This window comes from Coregonus lavaretus (genome assembly GCF_964263955.1).
Source record: "Coregonus lavaretus genome assembly, chromosome: 5".
NCBI lineage: Eukaryota > Metazoa > Chordata > Actinopteri > Salmoniformes > Salmonidae > Coregonus > Coregonus lavaretus.
In genome coordinates, this window is record NC_139992.1 from 55133931 (window position 1) to 55154892 (window position 20962).

The window sequence follows — 20962 nt, forward strand, 5'->3', positions numbered from 1 at the left end:
TTTTTGTAAATAACAATAAAATACAAAAAGGAAATATCACATTTACATAAGTATTCACAGGCCCTGTGTAGCTCAGTTGATAGAGCATGGCGCTTGCAACACCAGGGTTGTGGGTTCGATTCCCACGGGGGGCCAGTATGAAAAAAATAAAAATGTATGCACTCACTAAGTCGCTCTGGAGTCGCTCTGGATAAGAGTGTCTGCTAAATGACTAAAATGTATTCAGACCCTTTACTCAGTACTTTGTTGAAGCACCTTTGGCAGCGATTACAGCCTAGATTCTTCTTGGGTATGACGCTACAAGCTTGGCACACCTGTATTTAGAGTTTCTCCCATTCTTCTCTGCAGATCCTCGCAAGCTCTGTCAGGTTGGATGGGGAGCGTCACTGCACAGCTATTTTCAGGTCTCACAAGAAATGTTCGATTGGGTTCAAGTCCGGGCTCTGGCTCGACCACTCAAGGACATTCAGAAACCTGTCCCGAAGCCATTCCTGTGTTGTCCTGGCTGTGTGCTTAGGGTCGTTGTCATGTTGGAAGGTGAACCTTCGCCCCAGTCTGAGGTCCTGAGCGCTCTGGAGCAGGTTTTCATCAAGGATCTCTTTGTATTTTGTTCCGTTCATCTTTCCCTCGATCCTGACTAGTCTCGCAGTCCCTGCCACAGAAAAACATCCCCACAGCATGATGCTGCCACCACCGTGCTTCACCGTAGGGATGGTGCCAGGTTTCCTCCAGATGTGACGCTTGGCATTCAGGCCAAAGAGTTAAATCTTGGTTTCATCAGACCAGAGAATCTTGTTTCTCATGGTCTGAGAGTCCTTTAGGTGCCTTTTGGCAAACACCAAATGGGCTGTCATTTGCCTTTTACTGAGGAGTGGCTTCCGTCTGGCCACTCTACCATAAAGGCCTGATTGGTGGAGTGCTGCAGAGATGGTTGTCCTTCTGGAAGGTTCTCCCATCACCACAGAGGAACTCTGAAGCTCTGTCAGAGTGACCATCAGGTTCTTGTTCACCTCCCTGACCAAGGCCCTTCTCCCCTGATTGCTCAGTTTGGCCGGGCAGCCAGCTCTAGGAAGAGTCTTGGTGTTTCTAAACTTCTTCCATTTAATAATGATGGAGGCCACTGTGTTCCTGGGGACCTTCAATGCTGCAGACATTTCTTGGTACCCTTCCCCAGATCTGTGCTTCAACACAATCCTGTCTCGGAGCTCTACAGGCAATTCCTTCGACCTCATGACTTGGTTTTTGCTCTGACATGCACTGTCAACTGTGGGACCTTATATAGACAGGTGTGTGCCTTTCCAAATCATGTCCAATCAATTTAATTTACCACAGGTGGACTCCAAGTTGTAGAAACCTCTCAAGGATGATCAATGGAAACAGGATGCACCCGAGCTCAATTTCGAGTCTCATAGCAAAGGGTCTGAATACTTATGTAAATAAGGTATTTCTGTTTGCTAAAACTTCTAAAAACCTGTTTTCGCTTTGTAATTAAGGGGTACTGTGTGTAGATTGATGATTAGTCCATTTTAGAATAAGCCTGTAACGTAACAAAATGTGGAAAACGGGAACGGGCGTGAATACTTTCCGAATGCACTGTATGTTATATCAGAAAAGTACAAAAAGACCAAGTAGGCTAATCTACGCAACTCGCTGAAAACAGTGAGACTTGAGTGGACTCTACCCCTCCTAGGCTGCATGTCTGTGCTGGGGTCGAAGTGTTGTTGCGTTTCTGCTGGTGCCATCTAATGTGAGAAGAGGCGACACAACAGAAATAGCCTACTAGTTCATGTTTTTTAATATAAAGTTTATGATATGGATGCAATGGTTTCTAAACAAGAAAATACTGTCTTGTTTAAAGAATAAAACGTGTTTACTTCAATAGATATGAATACAATTATTTAGGCCTAAGCTACAATTACATTTCTTACCTTATTCGAGGTTGCTGTTCAGGAAAAGCAATGCATTGACACTTGCTGTCCCAAGGGAGGTGCGTCTGGTCTTCAGGGCTCGTCCAGAGATGCTGAAAGCAGACTCACAGCTCACACGCAATGCTGGAACACACAGAATCTTCCGTGCCAATCTGGCCATCATTGGGACGTTTTTTCCATTGTTTCCATAATGCTAAAATGTCTCTGTCATCCGGCATAGTCGATTTATGTTTCAAGTATGCGTCCACCTTATCCTCTCTCTCCAAGGTCATGTCCTCCACGTCCTCCCACTGGCTGAAGGAGGGCTCCGCTGGGCTTCCTCCTGTTTCTTCTGCAGCTTGGGCTGTGCCAGTCTGTGCCTCTTCACCTGGGGGGCAGGCTCACAGGGAAAGCTGGCCACCTCATCCCGAGCACTTTGATAGATCTCCTCCCTCTCCTCTCTGGTGAACATTCTGAGCTGTTTAAACTTCGGTGACCGCATCACTCCCAGATTTGCGTGCAGGTCCAGGACAATGCGGTCATTCAGTATGCGTTTGCACCTGTACTTGAGGATTTCAAGGGGTCTCAGGTCGGCGGGGTTGATCTCACAGTGTGTAATGAGCGTGGATTTCTACAGTGCCAGCAGGTTGATGGTGGGATAATTTGATCCGCTCTGCTCATCACTTGCTTGTTTGAAAGGTGACAGAAAACAAACTAACATCTGGAGCAAGTCTATGGTGATGTTGCTTATCTTTTGAATTTCTCCCCTGGCCAGCAGAATTTGTTGTACCTCCTCAAAAGAGTGCCGTACAAACTCCACCATTGCCAGTTTAGTGTTCCACCTTGTTTCACACTCCTGCTTCAGGGAGCAGGGGAGATGCAGCTGTAACCCGAATGCTTGAAGTATGTTGTCAGAGATTTGCATTGTTCAAGACACGCTCTCACAGGTTGCAAATCATCTTCCTCTTCCCATGAAGACCTCAACCACAGACACAAAGTCAAAATTGGCTATGTTGTAAAAATTCATGATAACATAAAATTGCTTTTTGGTTTTAATTTAAGGTTAGGGTTAGGCATAAGGTTAGCATTTTGGCCATTACATTTTTTGTTAACCAAATTCAACACGCACTCATTGACCTCCATACAAAAATTCCTCGCTTTGTGAGTAAAGAAAAAAGAAAGAACGCCACCTGCTGAAGAAGACAGATTTTGGGTCCAGTTATCCCTCTCGCTTCGGATCTTCCTCTCTGACGCAGCGCTGTATCGCTTTAGTGGGAACCAAGACTGTTCTCAGGGTGGGTCTGCTAGTCAAAACTGGAAGACCCACCCTGAGAAGTGACTTTTCATAGCAGGTGAGGAGAATTAACGCTGCATATTAGGAGAATTAACATGGCAGGTTAGGAGAATTGGGTTAAGATTAGGAAAAGGGTTAGGATTAGCTAAAATGCTAAAATTGTCCCAGACACGACTCAAACAGGTGGTGAAGGTAGGCAACATTACCTCTTCTCCCTGCTTCCATCACGCAGACGTGGAACACTAGTCACTTTAATAATGTTTACATACTGCTTTACTCATCTCATATGTATAGACTGTCTTCTATTCTACTGTATTTTAGTCAATGCCACTCCTAATATTTATGCATTTCTTAATTCCATTCTTTTACTTTTAGATTTGTGTGTATTGTTGTGAATTGTTAGATACTACTGCACTGTTGGAGCTAGGAACACAAGCATGTTGCTACACCCGCAATAACATCTGTTAAATATGTGTAATGGACCAATAAAATTTGATTTGATTTTGATTATAGGAGCATTATAAAAACTGTAAGACTGTTGTAAATATGTATATACTAATATTTTTATTTTTAATTATTGTTTCATACACTTCTCTTTTTGGCCTGCACTGTTGGAGCTCGTAGATTAAGAACATCGCTGTACTCTGCAAATACATCTAATCTAAACATATCTAGCTACAACCAGGTCTGCCATGAGTACAGACTTGGTTTACATTAATGCGATGCTGCTAAAGCAGCGCAGCAGGCGTAAAAGAAACGGAATCCCTGTTCTTATAGTTTTAATCTGATTGTCTGATCGCGATACACAACACCCGGGATTAGTATTTAGCCACTCTATCATGGTGGTAGAAAATGGTGTTTCATAAGGAAAGTGCACATATTTCCCCTGTTTTATTCCGGCTTATCGCCATTAAATAAAGTTAAGGAGGAAATCGAAGCCTATGCAGCCTAAATTGGTATTTATTTTTAAGTACGAACGATCCACGAGGGAATATGAATGTATTGCCGGCTGCATACAATGCATTTGGACGGTAAGATGACACAACTTAATATCGCTATCGCTATAGCCTTTGGGCTATAATAAAGAAGACATTCCAACTTTGCGCATGACATTGAATGTCTTTGGTGTCTTGCCAATTCTAGTGTAATTTCAACCCACTATTCTGTGTTTGTGCATGTATGTCCTTCTCGGTTCCAGGTAGTAATAAGGCGACTTCCACCCAACCTGTCCAAGTACCTGCTGGAAGAACAGCTCAGTCCTCTTCCATCCTATGACTACTTTGAGTTTTTCCCTGCTGATCAAAGGTGAACATTTAATGAAATGACAGAGTGCCTGCCAGGCGCAGACTGGGACCCCACACCGGCCCATTTCTTTCCTCAAGGCCCCCACACAGAGGGTGTTCTTTAATGGAAGCCTCTCCAACATAATCCAGGTAGAATCAAGAATTCCCCAGGGCAGTTGTCTAGGCCCCTTACTTTTTTCAGTCTTTACTAATGACATGCCACTGGCTTTGAGTAAAGCTAGTGTGTCTATGTATGCAGATGACTCAACACTATACACGTCAGCTACCACAGCAACTGAAATGACTGCAACACTTAACAAAGAGCTGCAGTTAGTTTCAGAATGGGTGGCAAGGAATAAGTTAGTCCTAAATATTTCAAATACTAAAAGCATTGTATTTGGGACAAATCATTCTCTAAACCCTAAACCTCAACTAAATATTGTAATGAATAATGTGTTTATTGAGCAAGTTGAGGAGACTAAACTGCTTGGAGTAACCCTGGATTGTAAATAGTCATGGTCAAAACATATTGATACAACAGTAGCTAGGATGGGGAGAAGTCTGTCCATAATAAAGTGCTGCTCTGCATTCTTAACAGCACTATCAACAAGGCAGGTCTTACAGGCCCTAGTTTTGTCGCGCCTGGACTACTGTTCAGTCATGTGGTCAGGTGCCACAAAGAGGGACTTTGCAATTGGCTCAGAACAGGGCAGCACGGCTGGCCCTTGGATGTACACAGAGCGCTAACATTAATAATATGCATGTCCTGGCTCAAAGTGGAGGAGAGATTGACTTCATCATTACTTGTATTTGTGAGAGGTATTGACATGTTGAATGCACCGAGTTGTCTGTTTGAACTACTGGCACACAGCTCGGACACCCATGCATACCCCATAAGACATGCCACCAGAGGTCTCTTCACAATCCCCAAGTCCAGAACAGACTATGGGAGGCGCACAGTATTACATAGGGCCATGACTACATGGAACTCTATTCCACATCAAGTAACTCATGCAAGCAGTAAAATTTGATTTAAAGATGGCGGCAGGGTTGTTTAGCTGAGCGTGTTGTGTCACACTGTTTGTTGGTTTCAAGTGTTACAAGTTTTTATTACTTAGCCAAACCGTTATAGGCTGCTAGAGTTGTCATTAAACAATAAGCTAAATCTAAAATCCTACAGGATCAAAGCAATCAAAGCGTTAAAATCAATAGTAAACCAAGCAGTGACATCTGCTGGGTTCTATACAAGGAGATAGTGCCGGTGTGGTGCCCTCCCTGAAAGCCGAGAGAGGATACATCTGTGCTGTGACTGGCTGTCTAGACACGTTGGGTCGATTAGCCTTGGATACTCCCCGACGGTCAGGTTTTTCATCTGTGTTCCGTCAATCTACCCGAGTCCTCTGACTCCTCTCCTGCCTTGCTGTGCTGTGTGGTGGAAGCCGGAGGTCGGTATCTGCGCTGTGACATAACGTCTAGATGCGCTGGGCTTCATAGCCCAGGATATCCCCGCCGGTTGGACTCACCACCGGTGATTGGATGGTCTACTGGGCCCGCTGCTGCCTCACTGTGCGGTAGCCTACTGCAAGGCGACTGGGCGCATTGGCCAGATCCACACACTGTGTGAAATCCCTGTCCGCACATTCCTGCAGCGGCTGTTGAACACGCTTGCATTCTAACTAAGGCAACAACACTCGGGCACATTTTTAGGTCATTTATGTTTTCAAAAGACTGACTCAGCATATTTTAAGTATTTTTTGTTTTAGTTAATTGTTGGATTCAGTGGTTAAAATGGGTATTTTTGTGCAAATGGTTTTAATTGCTGCCTACATGGGTTATGGCTCATTGCATAGTCTCAGTTATCAAAAACAATCTAATCTCCTTACCCCAGAGATACCGCTAAACCCTACTTTGACTGATGGTATAGCAGTTTTGATCTTTCAGAGGGATCTGATTGTGTTACCATTTGACTCCTACTGTGACATGCTCATAAAACTTTCTCATCTACAGGGTTTGGTTTGGCTAAAAATTGTGTTTGTTGTATCAGATGATTGTAGTTTGGATTATTTTAAATCATCTAAGTGCAGAGAGATTTTAGGAAGCAACAAATCAAGGTGTTTTATTATTCTTCTGCTTTTGGTGTCAGGAAACATCACCCAAACCCAGGCCCGTTGGCTATGGACTCCGACTCCAAATTATTTTATAACTAGATCAGGGTTGGGACTGATGCATATTAATGTGAGGAGTCTGATGCCGAAAATGGACATCATAAAAGTCTGGGTTCACACTGCTGACCCAGATGTCTTAGTTCTGTCCGAGACCTGGCTTAAGAAATCTGTTCTAAATCAGTCTATAGGCTTGGATGGTTATAATGTTTATCGATGTGACCGACAAAGTAAGGGGGAGGTATAGCCATTTATATTAAAGATGTGGTTACTGAACAAAGGTCTTTATCTAAACCAAAACAGTGGGGATTCCGGTGGGGTACCCCCACCCAGGTAGTGGCAGTGCTGGCAACACTGGCTGCAGTAACCCATGGGGAGGGGGTCACACTCGGACAATCAGAGAGGGGGTTTATCATTGTGGCCCAGGTGGCACAAAATAATCAAAGGTCTGACTGCACGGAGATGCTTGGGAAAAATGGTTACAACGGGGGACCAGAGTGTTTGTGTCTCAGGTGAAGAGGGTGGATCCAAACACTGCATTCTACAGTACGAACATCATACCAAAGGTCAAGCATGGTGGTGGTGGTGTGATGGTTTGGGGATGCTTTGCTGCCTCAGGACCTGGACGACTTGCCTTAATAGAAGGAACCATGAATTTTGCTCTGTATCAGATAATTCTACAGGAGAATGTCAGACCATCCGTCTGTGAGCTGAAGCTGAAGCGCAGCTGGGTCATGCAGCAAGACAATGATCCAAAACACACAATCAAGTCTACATGAAAATTGCTAAAAAGCAACAAATTGGAAGTTTTGGAATGGCCTAGTCAAAGTCCAGACCTAATCCCAATTGAGATGATGTGGCAGGACTTGAAATGAGCAGTTCATGCTTGAAAACTCACACATCACTGAGTTAAAGCAGTTCTGCATGGAAGAGTGGGCCAAAATTCCTCCACAGCGACGTGAGAGACTGATCAACAACTACAGGAAGCATTTGGTTGGAGTCATTGCAGCTAAAGGTGGCTCAACCAGTTATTGAGTGTAAGGGGGCAATTACTTTTTCACACAGGGGAATTGGGTGTTGCATAACTTTGGTTATGAAATAAATATGTAATTGTTGTGTTATTTGTTCACTTATGTTCCCCTTATCTAATATTAGGTTTTGGTTGAAGATCTGATAACATTCAGTATCACAAATATGCAAAAGTAGAGAAAATTAGAAAGGAGGTAAATACTTTTTCATAGCACTGTATATATCAAATGAAATGAAATCAAATCAAATTTTATTGGCCACATGCGCCGAATACAACAGGTGCAGATATTACAGTGAAATGCTTACTTACAGCCCTTAACCAACATTGCATTTATTTTTAATAAAAAAAGTAGAATAAAACAACAAAAAAGTGTTGAGAAAAAAAGACAGTAGGGAGGCTACATATACAGGGGGGTACCGGTGCAGAGTCAATGTGCGGGGGCACCGGCTAGTTGGAAATGATTTTGGCGGTTAATCTGCTTTTTTTTGTGTGTGGCACTGTGTGCTGTTTTCGATGGATGGGTCCTGGCCTCTCGGGGCCCTAGGGATCCGGAGGGACGTGGGTGGGATGCCGATCACTGGGATGACGGCTCAAGTTGGGATGGGGAGGGGCTTTAGCGGGGGAATTAGTGGAGAACAATTGAAGGGTTACTTAGTAGCAATGCAAATACCAAGGTACAGCTATATGGACACTCAATCATTACGGTATTTTTTATTGGTAAATTTACAAACATATATAATGATAAATAGACTTAACTTGTATCTCATTATGGTGTATGGTGATATAAGTATAGCCAGTTATAATTGTAATGACTTAGCTGATAATAACAAAAGAAGAACAATATTTACATGGCTCAAAGAGAAGGAATATAATATCTATTTTTTACAGGAAACTCATTCAACAATTCTAGATGAAGTTGCATGGAAAAAGGAATGGGGGGCGAAATATACTTCTCCCATGGGCATAGAAATTCAAAAGGGGTGATAATATTAATTAATAGTAATTTCGATCCGAATGTGCAAATTGTCCAAATAGATACACAAGGTAGATGGATTATTTTAAATATGTTATTGGACCATAAACAGATATGGCTCATTAACCTTTACGGACCAAATAATGATGATCCACACTTCTTTGACAATATATATAATAAATTATCAACCCTGCAAGCAATTCAAGACAATATTATTATGGTGGGGTATTATAATACTGTTTTAAATAGCTCAATGGACCGTAAAGGTAATCACAACATAAACAATCACCCACATGCTCTTAAGGAAATCGTGAATGTCATGGATACATTAGAACTAGTAGATATATGGAGGCTTAAATATCCTGATCTAGTGAGATATACATGGCGGAGACTCAATCAAGCTAGTCGTCTTGACTTCTTTCTTATCTCATTCTCGTTGTCACCAAAAGTTAAAAAGTGTTGATAGGGGACAGAATGCGGTCGGACCATCATATAATTGGCATATACATTACTCTTACTGAATTTCCACGTGGGCGAGGATATTGGAAATTTAATCAAAGCCTATTGGATGATAATTTATTTTTAACTAGGACAAAGGAATTCATAACTGACTTTTTCCGACATAACATAGGTACAGCAAATCCCCTTATTGTATGGTACACCTTTAAATGTGCCTTTAGAGGCCATGCAATTCAGTACTCATCTCGAAAACAAAAGCAATTTAGGTCAAAAGAGTTTATACTAACAAAGGAAATAGAAAGTCTAACAGAACAGATAGATGGCAATAAAAACTGTAACATAGAGGCTCAGAATAAATTAGAGGATAAACAAAAAGAAATTGAGAAACTTATTCAAGAAAGATCAAGTGTAATATATTATAAAAATAAAGAAAACTGGATGGAATATGGGGAAAAATGCACCAAATTATTTTTTAATCTTCAACACAGGAATGCTACCAAAAATAATTTTATGAAACTGGTTACAATTGACGGAGTCACCCATGATTCACCAAATTATATTTTGAAGGAGGAAACAAAGTACTTTAAGCATATGTTTTCATTTCAGTCGCCTCCATCTCATCTACCTGAAGCTAATTGTAGAGATTATTTTTCTATTGTTAATGTAAAATTAGCAGCCATACAGAAAGACTCATGTGAAGGTGAAATTACAGAGGAGGAACTTCTGGATGCAATTAAAGACTTTAAGTCGGGGAAAACTCCAGGGATGGATGGCATACCAGTTGAGGTATACCAAACCTTTTTTTGATATACTAAGAGGACCGTTATTAGCATGTTTTATCCACTCCTATGTAAATGGTAGATTATCAGACACTCAAGAAGAAGGTCTGATCTCATTATTACTGAAACAGGATACAAGTGGAAAATATAAAGATCCAGTCCATTAAAAAAATTGGAGGCCCCTTACACTTCAGTGTTGTGATGCAAAAATTCTAGCAAAATGTATAGCGCATAGAATTAAAAAGGTATTGTCGGATATTATTCATTCTAATCAGACAGTTTTTTTACATGGAAGATACATTGTAGATAATATAAGGCAAGTATTGGAAACAATAGAACACTATGGAAAATCTGGGAAAACAGGCCTGCTATTCATAGCAGACATCGAAAAGCGAATTTGATAAAGTACGATTGGGGTTTATATATAAATGCTTGGAGCATTTCAATTTTGGAGAATCTCTTATAAAATGGGTCAATCATGTATAGTAACCCTAGGTGTCAAATAGTAAATAATGGCTATTTCTCAGAAAGTTTTAAACTGTCAAGAGGAGTGAAACAAGGTTGTCCACTATCGGCATATCTATTTATTGTGGCCATCGAAATGTTAGCTATTAAAATCAGATCCAACCATAATATCAGGGGATTAGAAATCCAGGGCTTAAAACAAAGGTGTCATTGTACGCTGATGATTCATGTTTAATTTTAAATCCACAACTAGAATCCCTCCACAGCCTCATAGAGGATCTAGATACATTTTCTAACCTCTCTGGATTACAACCAAATTATGACAAATGACTATATTACATATTGGATCACTATAAAATTAAACTTTTACATTACCATGTAGTTTACAAATAAAATGGTCTGATGGTGATGTGGATATACTCGGAATACATATCCCAAAAGAAATAAATGATCTCACTTCAATAAATTTCAATAGAAAGTTAGCAAAAATAGATAAGATCTTGCTACCATGGAAAGGTAAATACATGTCAATTTGTGGAAAAATCACCCTGATTAACTCTTTAGTATTATCCCAGTTTACCTATTTGCTTATGGTCTTGCCTATGCCTAGCGAACAGTTTTTTAAATTATATGAGAAAAAAATATTCCATTTTATTTGGAACGGCAAGCCAGACAAAATTAAACGGGCCTATTTATATAATGAATATGAATTCAGAGGACAGAAATTATTAAATATTAAAGCATTAGACCTATCACTAAAAGCTTCAGTCATACAAAAGTTATACTTACATCCGAACTGGTTCTCTAGCAAATTAGTAAGATTGTCTCACCCAATGTTCAAGAATGGCCTTTTCCCCTTTATTCGATTACAACCACTCACTTTCAGTTATTTGAAAAGGAAATAATCTCCCAAATATCACTATTTCTAAAACAAGCCATAGAAAGTTGGTTGCAATTTCAATTTAATCCTCCAGAAACAGAACAAATAATGCAACAAATATTGTGGTTAAACTCAAATATACTAATTGACAAAAAAACTTGTTTTTTTTTCACAAAATGTTTAAAAAAGGTATAATCTTCGTAAATGATATCATCGGTAGGACTGATGGAGTTATGTCGCACATGCAGCTAACAAAAACATATGGAAATGTCTGCTCTACCCAAAATTACAACCAAATAATTGCAGCCTTACCGCAAAAATGGAAGAGGAAAGTGGAAGGGGGAGAAAGTAAGGAACTTGTCTGTCGGCCATGCATTAAAGAACATAATTGGTTAAGAAAAACTGTGATAAATAAAAAAGTATATCAGTTTCATTTAATGACCAAAGGATTGACAGCCGTCCCATATAGATTGCAAAATAGTTGGGAAGAGATTTTTGACGTACCGATCCCATGGCATAGTGTTTATGAACTGATACGCAAAATGACACCGGATTCAAAACTTAGAATCTTTCACTTTAAATTATTATATAAAATTCTTGCTACCAATAGAATGTTATTTATATGAGGGATACAATCTTCCCAGCTCTCCGGATTTTGCTGCGAAGAAACAGAATCATTAGATAATTTGTTTTGGTACTGTCCATTTGTAGCTTGTTTTTGGACACAGGTTCAGGAATGGCTAAAGGATTGCAATATTTACCTGGAGCTAACCTTGCAGATAGCATTACTGGGTGATCTGAAAATCGATCAATAATATAATAATACTTTTAGCAAAAATGTTTATTTTCAATTCACAATCTGTGGAAACAATGAGAATAGAAAGGTTTAGAACTTTTGTAAAACATCACAGTATAGTTGAAATATATATGGCAAATAGAAATCCTATATGGATGGTGTTAAGAGATAGATGGGAGGTGTTGAATGGAATTGAAGGATGGGACTAATAACAACTAACAACAAATAATAACAAGATAACTAATAATGTAAGCATACTGTGTCCATAATAAGTATATAGTTTGTAGTTTGGGAGCTTTTGTGAAGGAGCACAGTTAGAAAGATATGGCATATAGAAGCAAACCGGATGGACATCATGAAAATGATCGGAGAGGTTGAGAGTAGAAGAAGTTCAGGAGAAAAAACAAACAAATATAATTATTGTAAAATTGACTCAATCCATAAAATGTAGATAGTAAGTATAAGATGGAAGTAGAGGCCTAAGCATTGTTGTTCACTAGTTTACTCCAAGTAAGGAAAGGGTGGCGGGGTTGGAAATAATAAAGCGGAATATTTTTTTTTTTTAGGATATGTATGTGTATGTACAGTGAGGGGAAAAAAGTATTTGATCCCCTGCTGATTTTGTACGTTTGCCCACTGACAAAGACATGATCAGTCTATAATTTTAATGGTAGGTTTATTTGAACAATGAGAGACAGAATATCAACAAAAAAATCCAGAAAAATGCATGTCAAAAATGTTATAAATTGATTTGCATTTTAATGAGGGAAATAAGTATTTGACCCCTCTACAAAACATGACTTAGTACTTGGTGGCAAAACCCTTGTTGGCAATCACAGAGGTCAGACGTTTCTTGTAGTTGGCCACCAGGTTTGCACACATCTCAGGAGGGATTTTGTCCCACTCCTCTTTGCAGATCTTCTCCAAGTCATTAAGGTTTCGAGCCTGACGTTTGGCAACTCGAACCTTCAGCTCCCTCCACAGATTTTCTATGGGATTAAGGTCTGGAGACTGGCTAGGCCACTCCAGGACCTTAATGTGCTTCTTCTTGAGCCACTCCTTTGTTGCCTTGGCCGTGTGTTTTGTGTCACTGTCATGCTGGAATACCCATCCACGACCCATTTTCAATGCCCTGGCTGAGGGAAGGAGGTTCTCACCCAAGATTTGACGGTACATGGCCCTGTCCATCGTCCCTTTGATGCGGTGAAAGAAACGTCTGACCTCTGTGATTGCCAACAAGGGTTTTGCCACCAAGTACTAAGTCATGTTTTGCAGAGGGGTCAAATACTTATTTCCCTCATTAAAATGCAAATCAATTTATAAGATTTTTGATATGCGTTTTTCTGGATTATTTTGTTGTTATTCTGTCTCTCACTGTTCAAATAAACCTACCATTAAAATTATAGACTGATCATGTCTTTGTCAGTGGGCAAACGTACAAAATCAGCAAGGGATCAAATACTTTTTTTCCCTCACTGTATATACAGTGGGGAGAACAAGTATTTGATACACTGCCGATTTTGCAGGTTTTCCTACTTACAAAGCATGTAGAGGTCTGTAATTTGTATCATAGGTACACTTCAACTGAAAGAGACGGAATCTAAAACAAAAATCCAGACAATCACATTGTATGATTTTTAAGTAATTAATTTGCATTTTATTGCATGACATAAGTATTTGATCACCTACCAACCAGTAAGAATTCCGTCTCTCACAGACCTGTTAGTTTTTCTTTAAGAAGCCCTCCTGTTCTCCACTCATGTGTTAACTGCATCTGTTTGAACTCGTTACCTGTATAAAAGACACCTGTCCACACACTCAATCAAACAGACTCCAACCTCTCCACAATGGCCAATACCAGAGAGCTGTGTAAGGACATCAGGGATAAAATTGTAGACCTGCACAAGGCTGGGATGGGCTACAGGACAATAGGCAAACAGCTTGGTGAGAAGGCAACAACTGTTGGCGCAATTATTAGAAAATGGAAGAAGTTCAAGATGACGGTCAATCACCCTCGGTCTAGGGCTCCATGCAAGATCTCACCTCGTGGGGCATCTATGATCATGAGGAAGGTGAGGGATCAGCCCAGAACTACACGACAGGACCTGGTCAATGACCTGAAGAGAGCTGGGACCACAGTCTCAAAGAAAACCATTAGTAACACACTACGCCGTCATGGATTAAAATCCTGCAGCGCACGCAAGGTCCCCCTGCTCAAGCCAGCGCATGTCCAGGCCCGTCTGAAGTTTGCCAATGACCATCTGGATGATCCAGAGGAGGAATGGGAGAAGGTCATGTGGTCTGATAAGACAAAAATAGAGCTTTTTGGTCTAAACTCCACTCGCCGTGTTTGGAGGAAGAAGAAGGATGAGTACAACCCCAAGAACACCATCCCAACCGTGAAGCATGGAGGTGGAAACATACTTTTTTGGGGATGCTTTTCTGCAAAGGGGACAGGATGACTGCACCGTATTGAGGGGAGCATGGATGGGGCCATGTATCGCGAGTTCTTGGCCAACAACTTCCTTCCCTCAGTAAGAGCATTGAAGATGGGTCGTGGCTGGGTCTTCCAGCATGACAATGACCCGAAACACACAGCCAGGGCAACTAAGGAGTGGCTCCGTAAGAAGCATCTCAAGGTCCTGGAATGGCCTAGCCAGTCTCCAGACCTGAACCCAATAGAAAATCTTTGGAGGGAGCTGAAAGTCCATATTGCCCAGCGACAGCCCTGAAACCTGAAGGATCTGGAGAAGGTGTGTATGGAGGAGTGGGCCAAAATCCCTGCTGCAGTGTGTGCAAACCTGGTCAAGACCTACAGCAAACATATGATCTCTGTAATTGCAAACAAAGGTTTATGTACCAAATATTAAGTTCTGCTTTTCTGATGTATCAAATACTTATGTCATGCAATAAAATGCAAATGAATTACTTACAAATCATACAATGTGATTTTCTGGACAATTGTGTTTGTTCTTTACTGGTTACCCTTTTCTTGCGGCAACAGGTCACAAATCTTGCAGCTGTGATGGCACACTGTGGTTTTTCACCCAGTAGATAAGGGAGTTTATCAAAATTGTTTTTTTTTTTCGAATTCTTTGTGGATCGCTGTAATCTGAGGGAAATATGCGTCTTTAATATGGTCATACATTTGGCAGGAGGTTAGGAAGTGCAGCTCAGTTTCCACCTCATTTTGTGGGCAGTGTGCACATAGCCTGTCTTCTCTTGAGAGCCAGGTCTGCCTACGGCGGCCCTTCTCAAAAGCAAGGCTATGCTCACTGAGTCTGTACATAGTCAAAGCTTTCCTTAAGTTTTGGTCAGTCACAGTGGTCAGGTATTCTGCCACTGTGTACTCTCTGTTTAGGGCCAAATAGCATTCTAGTTTGCTCTGTTTTTTTGTTTGTTCTTTCCAATGTGTCAAGTCATTCTCTTTTTGTTTGTTTGTCTCTCTCTCTCTCTCTCTCTGTCTCTCTGTCTCTCTCTCTCTCTCTCTCTCTCTCTCTCTCTCTCTCTCTCTCTCTCTCTCTCTCTCTCTGTGTGTGCTCTAATCTTCTTTCATGAGACGAGGATTCTCCTTCTACAGCCCTAGGTGCCATGGTAATGGTTTGATCAGTGTGTCAGGTGTTGTCTAATGATGATCTGTCTCTATGTCAAGAAGAAGAAGCTCAAAAAGAAAGATGCCAAAGCTGGAAGCATTGAAGAAGGTAGGTGCTGGACTCGTCTCTTTAGAAACTATCCAGACATACATCCTGGATGCCTGATTGTTTCTGCATTCATTGTCAAAACACGTTGGGACAGACAGACACAGACTGGCAGCGATTTGAAGAAACATTCCAAAACATTTACTGTACATTGTGAAGGCTACAACCTTCTCTATCTTTCTGTTGTAACAGATATTGCAGTTGCACAACCAGGACGGAGTCCCTACACTTTGCCACAAAAGCAATCAGTTTTGTGTGGTGATGTAGCCTAATCTTTGTAGTTCCGGAAAAAAGAACACTACTTGACTGCCTGTCTGCCGTCTGCGCAGCTTAGCCAACGTTTGCAATGATGATGAATAAATAACATTCAATCGCTAATTAGACTACATGTCTGTGTCTTGCTGCGTTCCACCTCTGGGCAGCCATACGTTCTAGGCAGCCGAGCGTGTATCCCGACTGGTAAAAAGAGTCTGACAATGGGCGAGTTTGTTTTTCATCGCCCGGTGCCATAGTTATGCCATGTACACTGAGGGTACAAAACATTAAGAACACCTGCTCTTTCAATGACATAGGCTGACAAGGTGAAACCAGGTGCGCAACACACTATTAGGACGGTGTTCTTAATGTTTTTGCTGCTATATCGTGGCAAGGGTAAATAGCTGCATGTAACTCGGCAGCTAAGAAGAACATGAAATCGCTAGACTGCCTGTTTGTGTCTAGTTTATGTTTGTAATACTGACAACAAAGTTTGTACGAACATGTCAAGAATGTAGGCCTATTCCGTGTAAAACATGTAAATAGCTGCATGTAGCCTACTTCACTCCTGCAAAAAGAACATGAAATCACTCTTATGCTTACTGAGGAATGTAATGCAAATGCCCCCAACATTTTTTTTTTATCGTTTGTTGGAAAACACGCTTATGCTTAATAGCCTACTGAGGGAATACAATAGCTTGAACAGTTTTGTGTACAATATGATCAAGGAGTGGGAAGCGGCAGCAGAGCACTGAGCACAGCAGCTACTTAGGCAGCAGCATGGGCACTCAGCTACGTAAAAATGCGCAGAAATATCTCTATTTTTATCATGGGCAAATTGGGATACAGAAACTCCGTATCCATTACCACTGCATAAAATATATCAATACGGGACGTAGTGAAGGATAAACGTAGATAAATGCCAATAACATACCTTTCTATTTTGTGAATAGAGATACGCACCTATTACATCAAATTACCCTATTTAGCATTAGCGTGGCCGTTCACAATAACGTTACCGCCTGTCAGCTCGAGCTTTTACTCTTGATCTTTACCCACCTTTTTCTTTACCACTACATCCTTGGTAACAAAGTGACTAAAAAACACAAAATGTTACTGATGGACGTCCTCCCTCTTTTTGACTCAATGTTATAATGAGTTTCTCGGGTATCAAGTAATTGATGATGCAAGAAGATATTTAACAGATGGAGAGTTCATACAAATATTAATAGATTCGGTACCGGGTTCATCTAAAAAAAAAAGGCGCGTGCTTTGCCTCTTGTCATCTGAACTACCAGACACCGTTACACGTTTCTTCATCAACATCTGTTAACCATCAGTGGGCACTCCCTTCTTTGATGTTATTACCTTGTACCCCAAGTCAGTATATCATGTCCAACAATCATTCGAAGATAAACCTCAGTAAGCTCCCTCGACATAATGGAATCCTTGGTATTCAGACTGTTCTGCACCCAGAATCACTTATCTACTAAATTTAACCTGGTTTCCACAACACTATGAAAAGACATCATAACAATCCTTCTTTTTTTTTTCATTGTGGTAAGCAACATTACTCAGATATAACATTACTTAACCCCAACAATTCACATATAACTTTATATAAAATAAAATGTTCTCCAATCAGTAGTGTATATATATACAGTGAGGGGAAAAAAGTATTTGATCCCTGCTGATTTTGTACGTTTGCCCACTGACGAAGAAATGATCAGTCTATAATTCTAATGGTAGGTTTATTTGAACAGTGAGAGACAGAATAACAACAAAAAAATCCAGAAAAACGCATATCAAAAATGGTATAAATTGATTTGCATTTTAATGAGGGAAATAAGTATTTGACCCCTCTGCAAAACATGACTTAGTACTTGGTGGCAAAACCCTTGTTGGCAATCACAGAGGTCAGACGTTTCTTGTAGTTGGCCACCAGGTTTGCACACATCTCAGAACGGATTTTGTCCCACTCCTCTTTGCAGATCTTCTCCAAGTCATTAAGGTTTCGAGGCTGACGTTTGGCAACTCGAACCTTCAGCTCCCTCCACATATTTTCTATGGGATTAAGGTCTGAAGACTGGCTAGGCCACTCCAGGACCTTAATGTGCTTCTTCTTGAGCCACTCCTTTGTTGCCTTGGCCGTGTGTTTTGGGTCCTTGTCATGCTGGAATACCCATCCACGACCCATTTTCAATGCCCTGGCTGAGGGAAGGAGGTTCTCACCCAAGATTTGACGGTACATGGCCCGTCCATCGTCCTTTTGATGCAGTGAAGTTGTCCTGTCCCCTTAGCAGAAACCCCCCCCCCCCCCCCCCCCCAAAGCATAATGTTTCCACCTCCATGTTTGATGGTGGGGATGGTGTTCTTGGGGTCATAGGCAGCATTCCTCCTCCTCCAAACACGACGAGTTGAGTTGATGCCAAAGAGCTCAATTTTGGTCTCATCTGACCACAACACTTTCACCCAGTTCTCCTCTGAATCATTCAGATGTTCATTGGCAAACTTCAGATGGCCCTGTATATGTGCTTCCTTGAGCAGGGGGACCTTGAGGGCACTGCAGGATTACAGTCCTTCACGGCGTAGTGTGTTACCAATTGTTTTCTTGGTGACTATGGTCCCAGCTGCCTTGATCCTCCTGTGTAGTTCTGGGCTGATTCCTCACCGTTCTCATGATCATTGCAACTCCACGAGGTGAGATTCTTGCATGGAGCCCCAGGCCGAGGGAGATTGACAGTTATTTTGTGTTTCTTCCATTTGCGAATAATCACACCAACCGTTGTCACCTTCTCACCAAGCTGCTTGGCGATGGTCTTGTAGTCCATTCCAGCCTTGTGTAGGTCTACAATCTTGTCCCTGACATCCTTGGAGAGCTCTTTGGTCTTTGCCATGGTGGAGAGTTTGGAATCTGATTGATTGATTGCTTCTGTGGACAGGTGTCTTTTATACAGGTAACAAGCTTAGATTAGGAGCACTCCCTTTAAGAGTGTGCTCCTAATCTCAGCTCGTTACCTGTATAAAAGACACCTGGGAGCCAGAAATCTTTCTGATTGAGCGGGGGTCAAATACTTATTTCCCTCATTAAAATGCAAACCAATTTATAACATTTTTGACATGCATTTTTCTAGATTATTTTGTTATTCTGTCTCTCACTGTTCAAATAAACCTACCATTAAAATTATAGACTGATCATTTCTTTGTCAGTGGGCAAATGTACAAAATCAGCAGGGGATCAAATACTTTTTTCCCTCACTGTAAATTATTAGAGTCTAAACTATGCTAGATAACTGAGAATTCATCCCCCTCTCTCCTATACCTGAATCCAACCAGATGTTCAATATATTTAATCAACAAAGGTATCAATTCTCAGTCATCTATCTCATGCACAATCAAACCTCTAAAACCTTTATGTAGTCAGTCTGAGTAAAATATCGATACATTATTAACTACAATATATTCATGCAAAAAAAATCTATGTAGTCAAAACCTTACTGATATATAAGGAAAAATCCCTCATAGACTATCCCTGTTTTTTTAAATGACCCCCCTGTATACATAATTTTCATATATACCCATCCTCTTAGACATGCTACCAAGAAACACATACATATAAATACATTCTTAACATCATGACATCATCCACACAAATACAGTGATACATGACACTTTCTAAATTACATGGAGATTATAATATAGTCAGATGAATATATCTCAATAAAAATAACATCAGTCGTCTTCATCCATGTTCATTCAGAGGAACCTCAAGCTTTTCTCTGGTCACTTGGGCCGCTATCTGATCGATTGACTTAGTCTTGTTTCCACATCTTCAATCATTTAAACCTTAAATTCCACGTTATACAGTTCCAACTTAACATTCCCCATTCCTCAATCAACATGATCAATGGACTCTAAACTGGAATATGATGATATAGATGAAGAATTAGTACTTTCCCTCCTTGCATTAATATTGACTGATACATCTCTATTCGTACTCTTCATACCTTCCTGTATGTCTCTAATATTTCCCATAGCTTTATTTAAATTCCCAATACCTTCCTCATTCTGATGGCCATTCTGATGAACATATCTTTCTCCATTCTCTCTCAATGGTGGACTCCTGTGCCACTCCCTCGAGATAAAAACATGAGAGAAAATCCGTTGATAGCTTCGATTGGCTGTTGTAGACCGGTTGCATGTAGAAGTGGTACATTACAGGAACGTCTTCAACGCCTCTGATACTCATCTTCAGCCGGGTCAGAGGTTGTTTATTTTATTTACGTTCACACCATTCTAGGCCAAATTATCCCTGCTATGCATCAAGACACCATCTGTATTTACCTCACTAGAAGACAAAACATAACAGTTTAATTGATTTAATTTCTAATCCAAGAAATCCATATAAGCATTGACTATATGACAAATTATTATGTTTTACCAATTATTCTTAATACCAACTTCTAATATACTCCCCATTTTCTATTAGGTAAACCCTCCAAATACAGATAAGTGATTATTGAAATTCTGGAAGATCTTGAAGATCTTGGAGGTCTGTAGGTCTGTCCCTCCACCGAGGGAATCGGCCAGAACACGTAGCTCATCAGTAGCATTCCCATAGCCCTTGTATTCTGGCCAGCACATCATCCTCAGCTCCCTCATTTCTAGATCGTCGTTTCCTTGTAGTACACTGTTGCAGTGGTTAAAATGATACCAGGTCGATCTCCCCTCTATCCATACATCCGTTGGTGTAGACTGGGTGACGATGTATCCTTTTATCTCTGAATCTTCTTCCGTCACTATGGTCTCTGGATCAGCCAGAATAATTCTCCATTTATCAACATCGCTCTGTGGAGTGTGTCCTTCTTGCATCTTACCAATAGGGAAGTTGAGAGTCTCTGCTGCAAAAATACACAGACACAGACACAAAAACAATGCTCCGCAGTGGCGATGCCATCTTCCTCCTCTGGATTTAAACACT

At 40.8% G+C, this 20962-nt stretch overlaps 1 protein-coding gene across 1 annotated transcript in view; it reads left to right on the top strand.

The window, feature by feature from the left end:
* The window catches only part of LOC311129310 (regulator of nonsense transcripts 3A-like), a gene marked incomplete at both ends in the record, with an annotated part of 47848 nt that overhangs the window by 15509 nt on the left and 11377 nt on the right, over nucleotides 1-20962 (top strand). The window contains 2 exons of the mRNA XM_084161590.1: nucleotides 4400-4506; nucleotides 15647-15729. Coding sequence (XP_084017716.1) covers nucleotides 4400-4506; nucleotides 15647-15729 — 190 coding nt within the window. The remainder of the gene's footprint in view (nucleotides 1-4399; nucleotides 4507-15646; nucleotides 15730-20962) is intronic.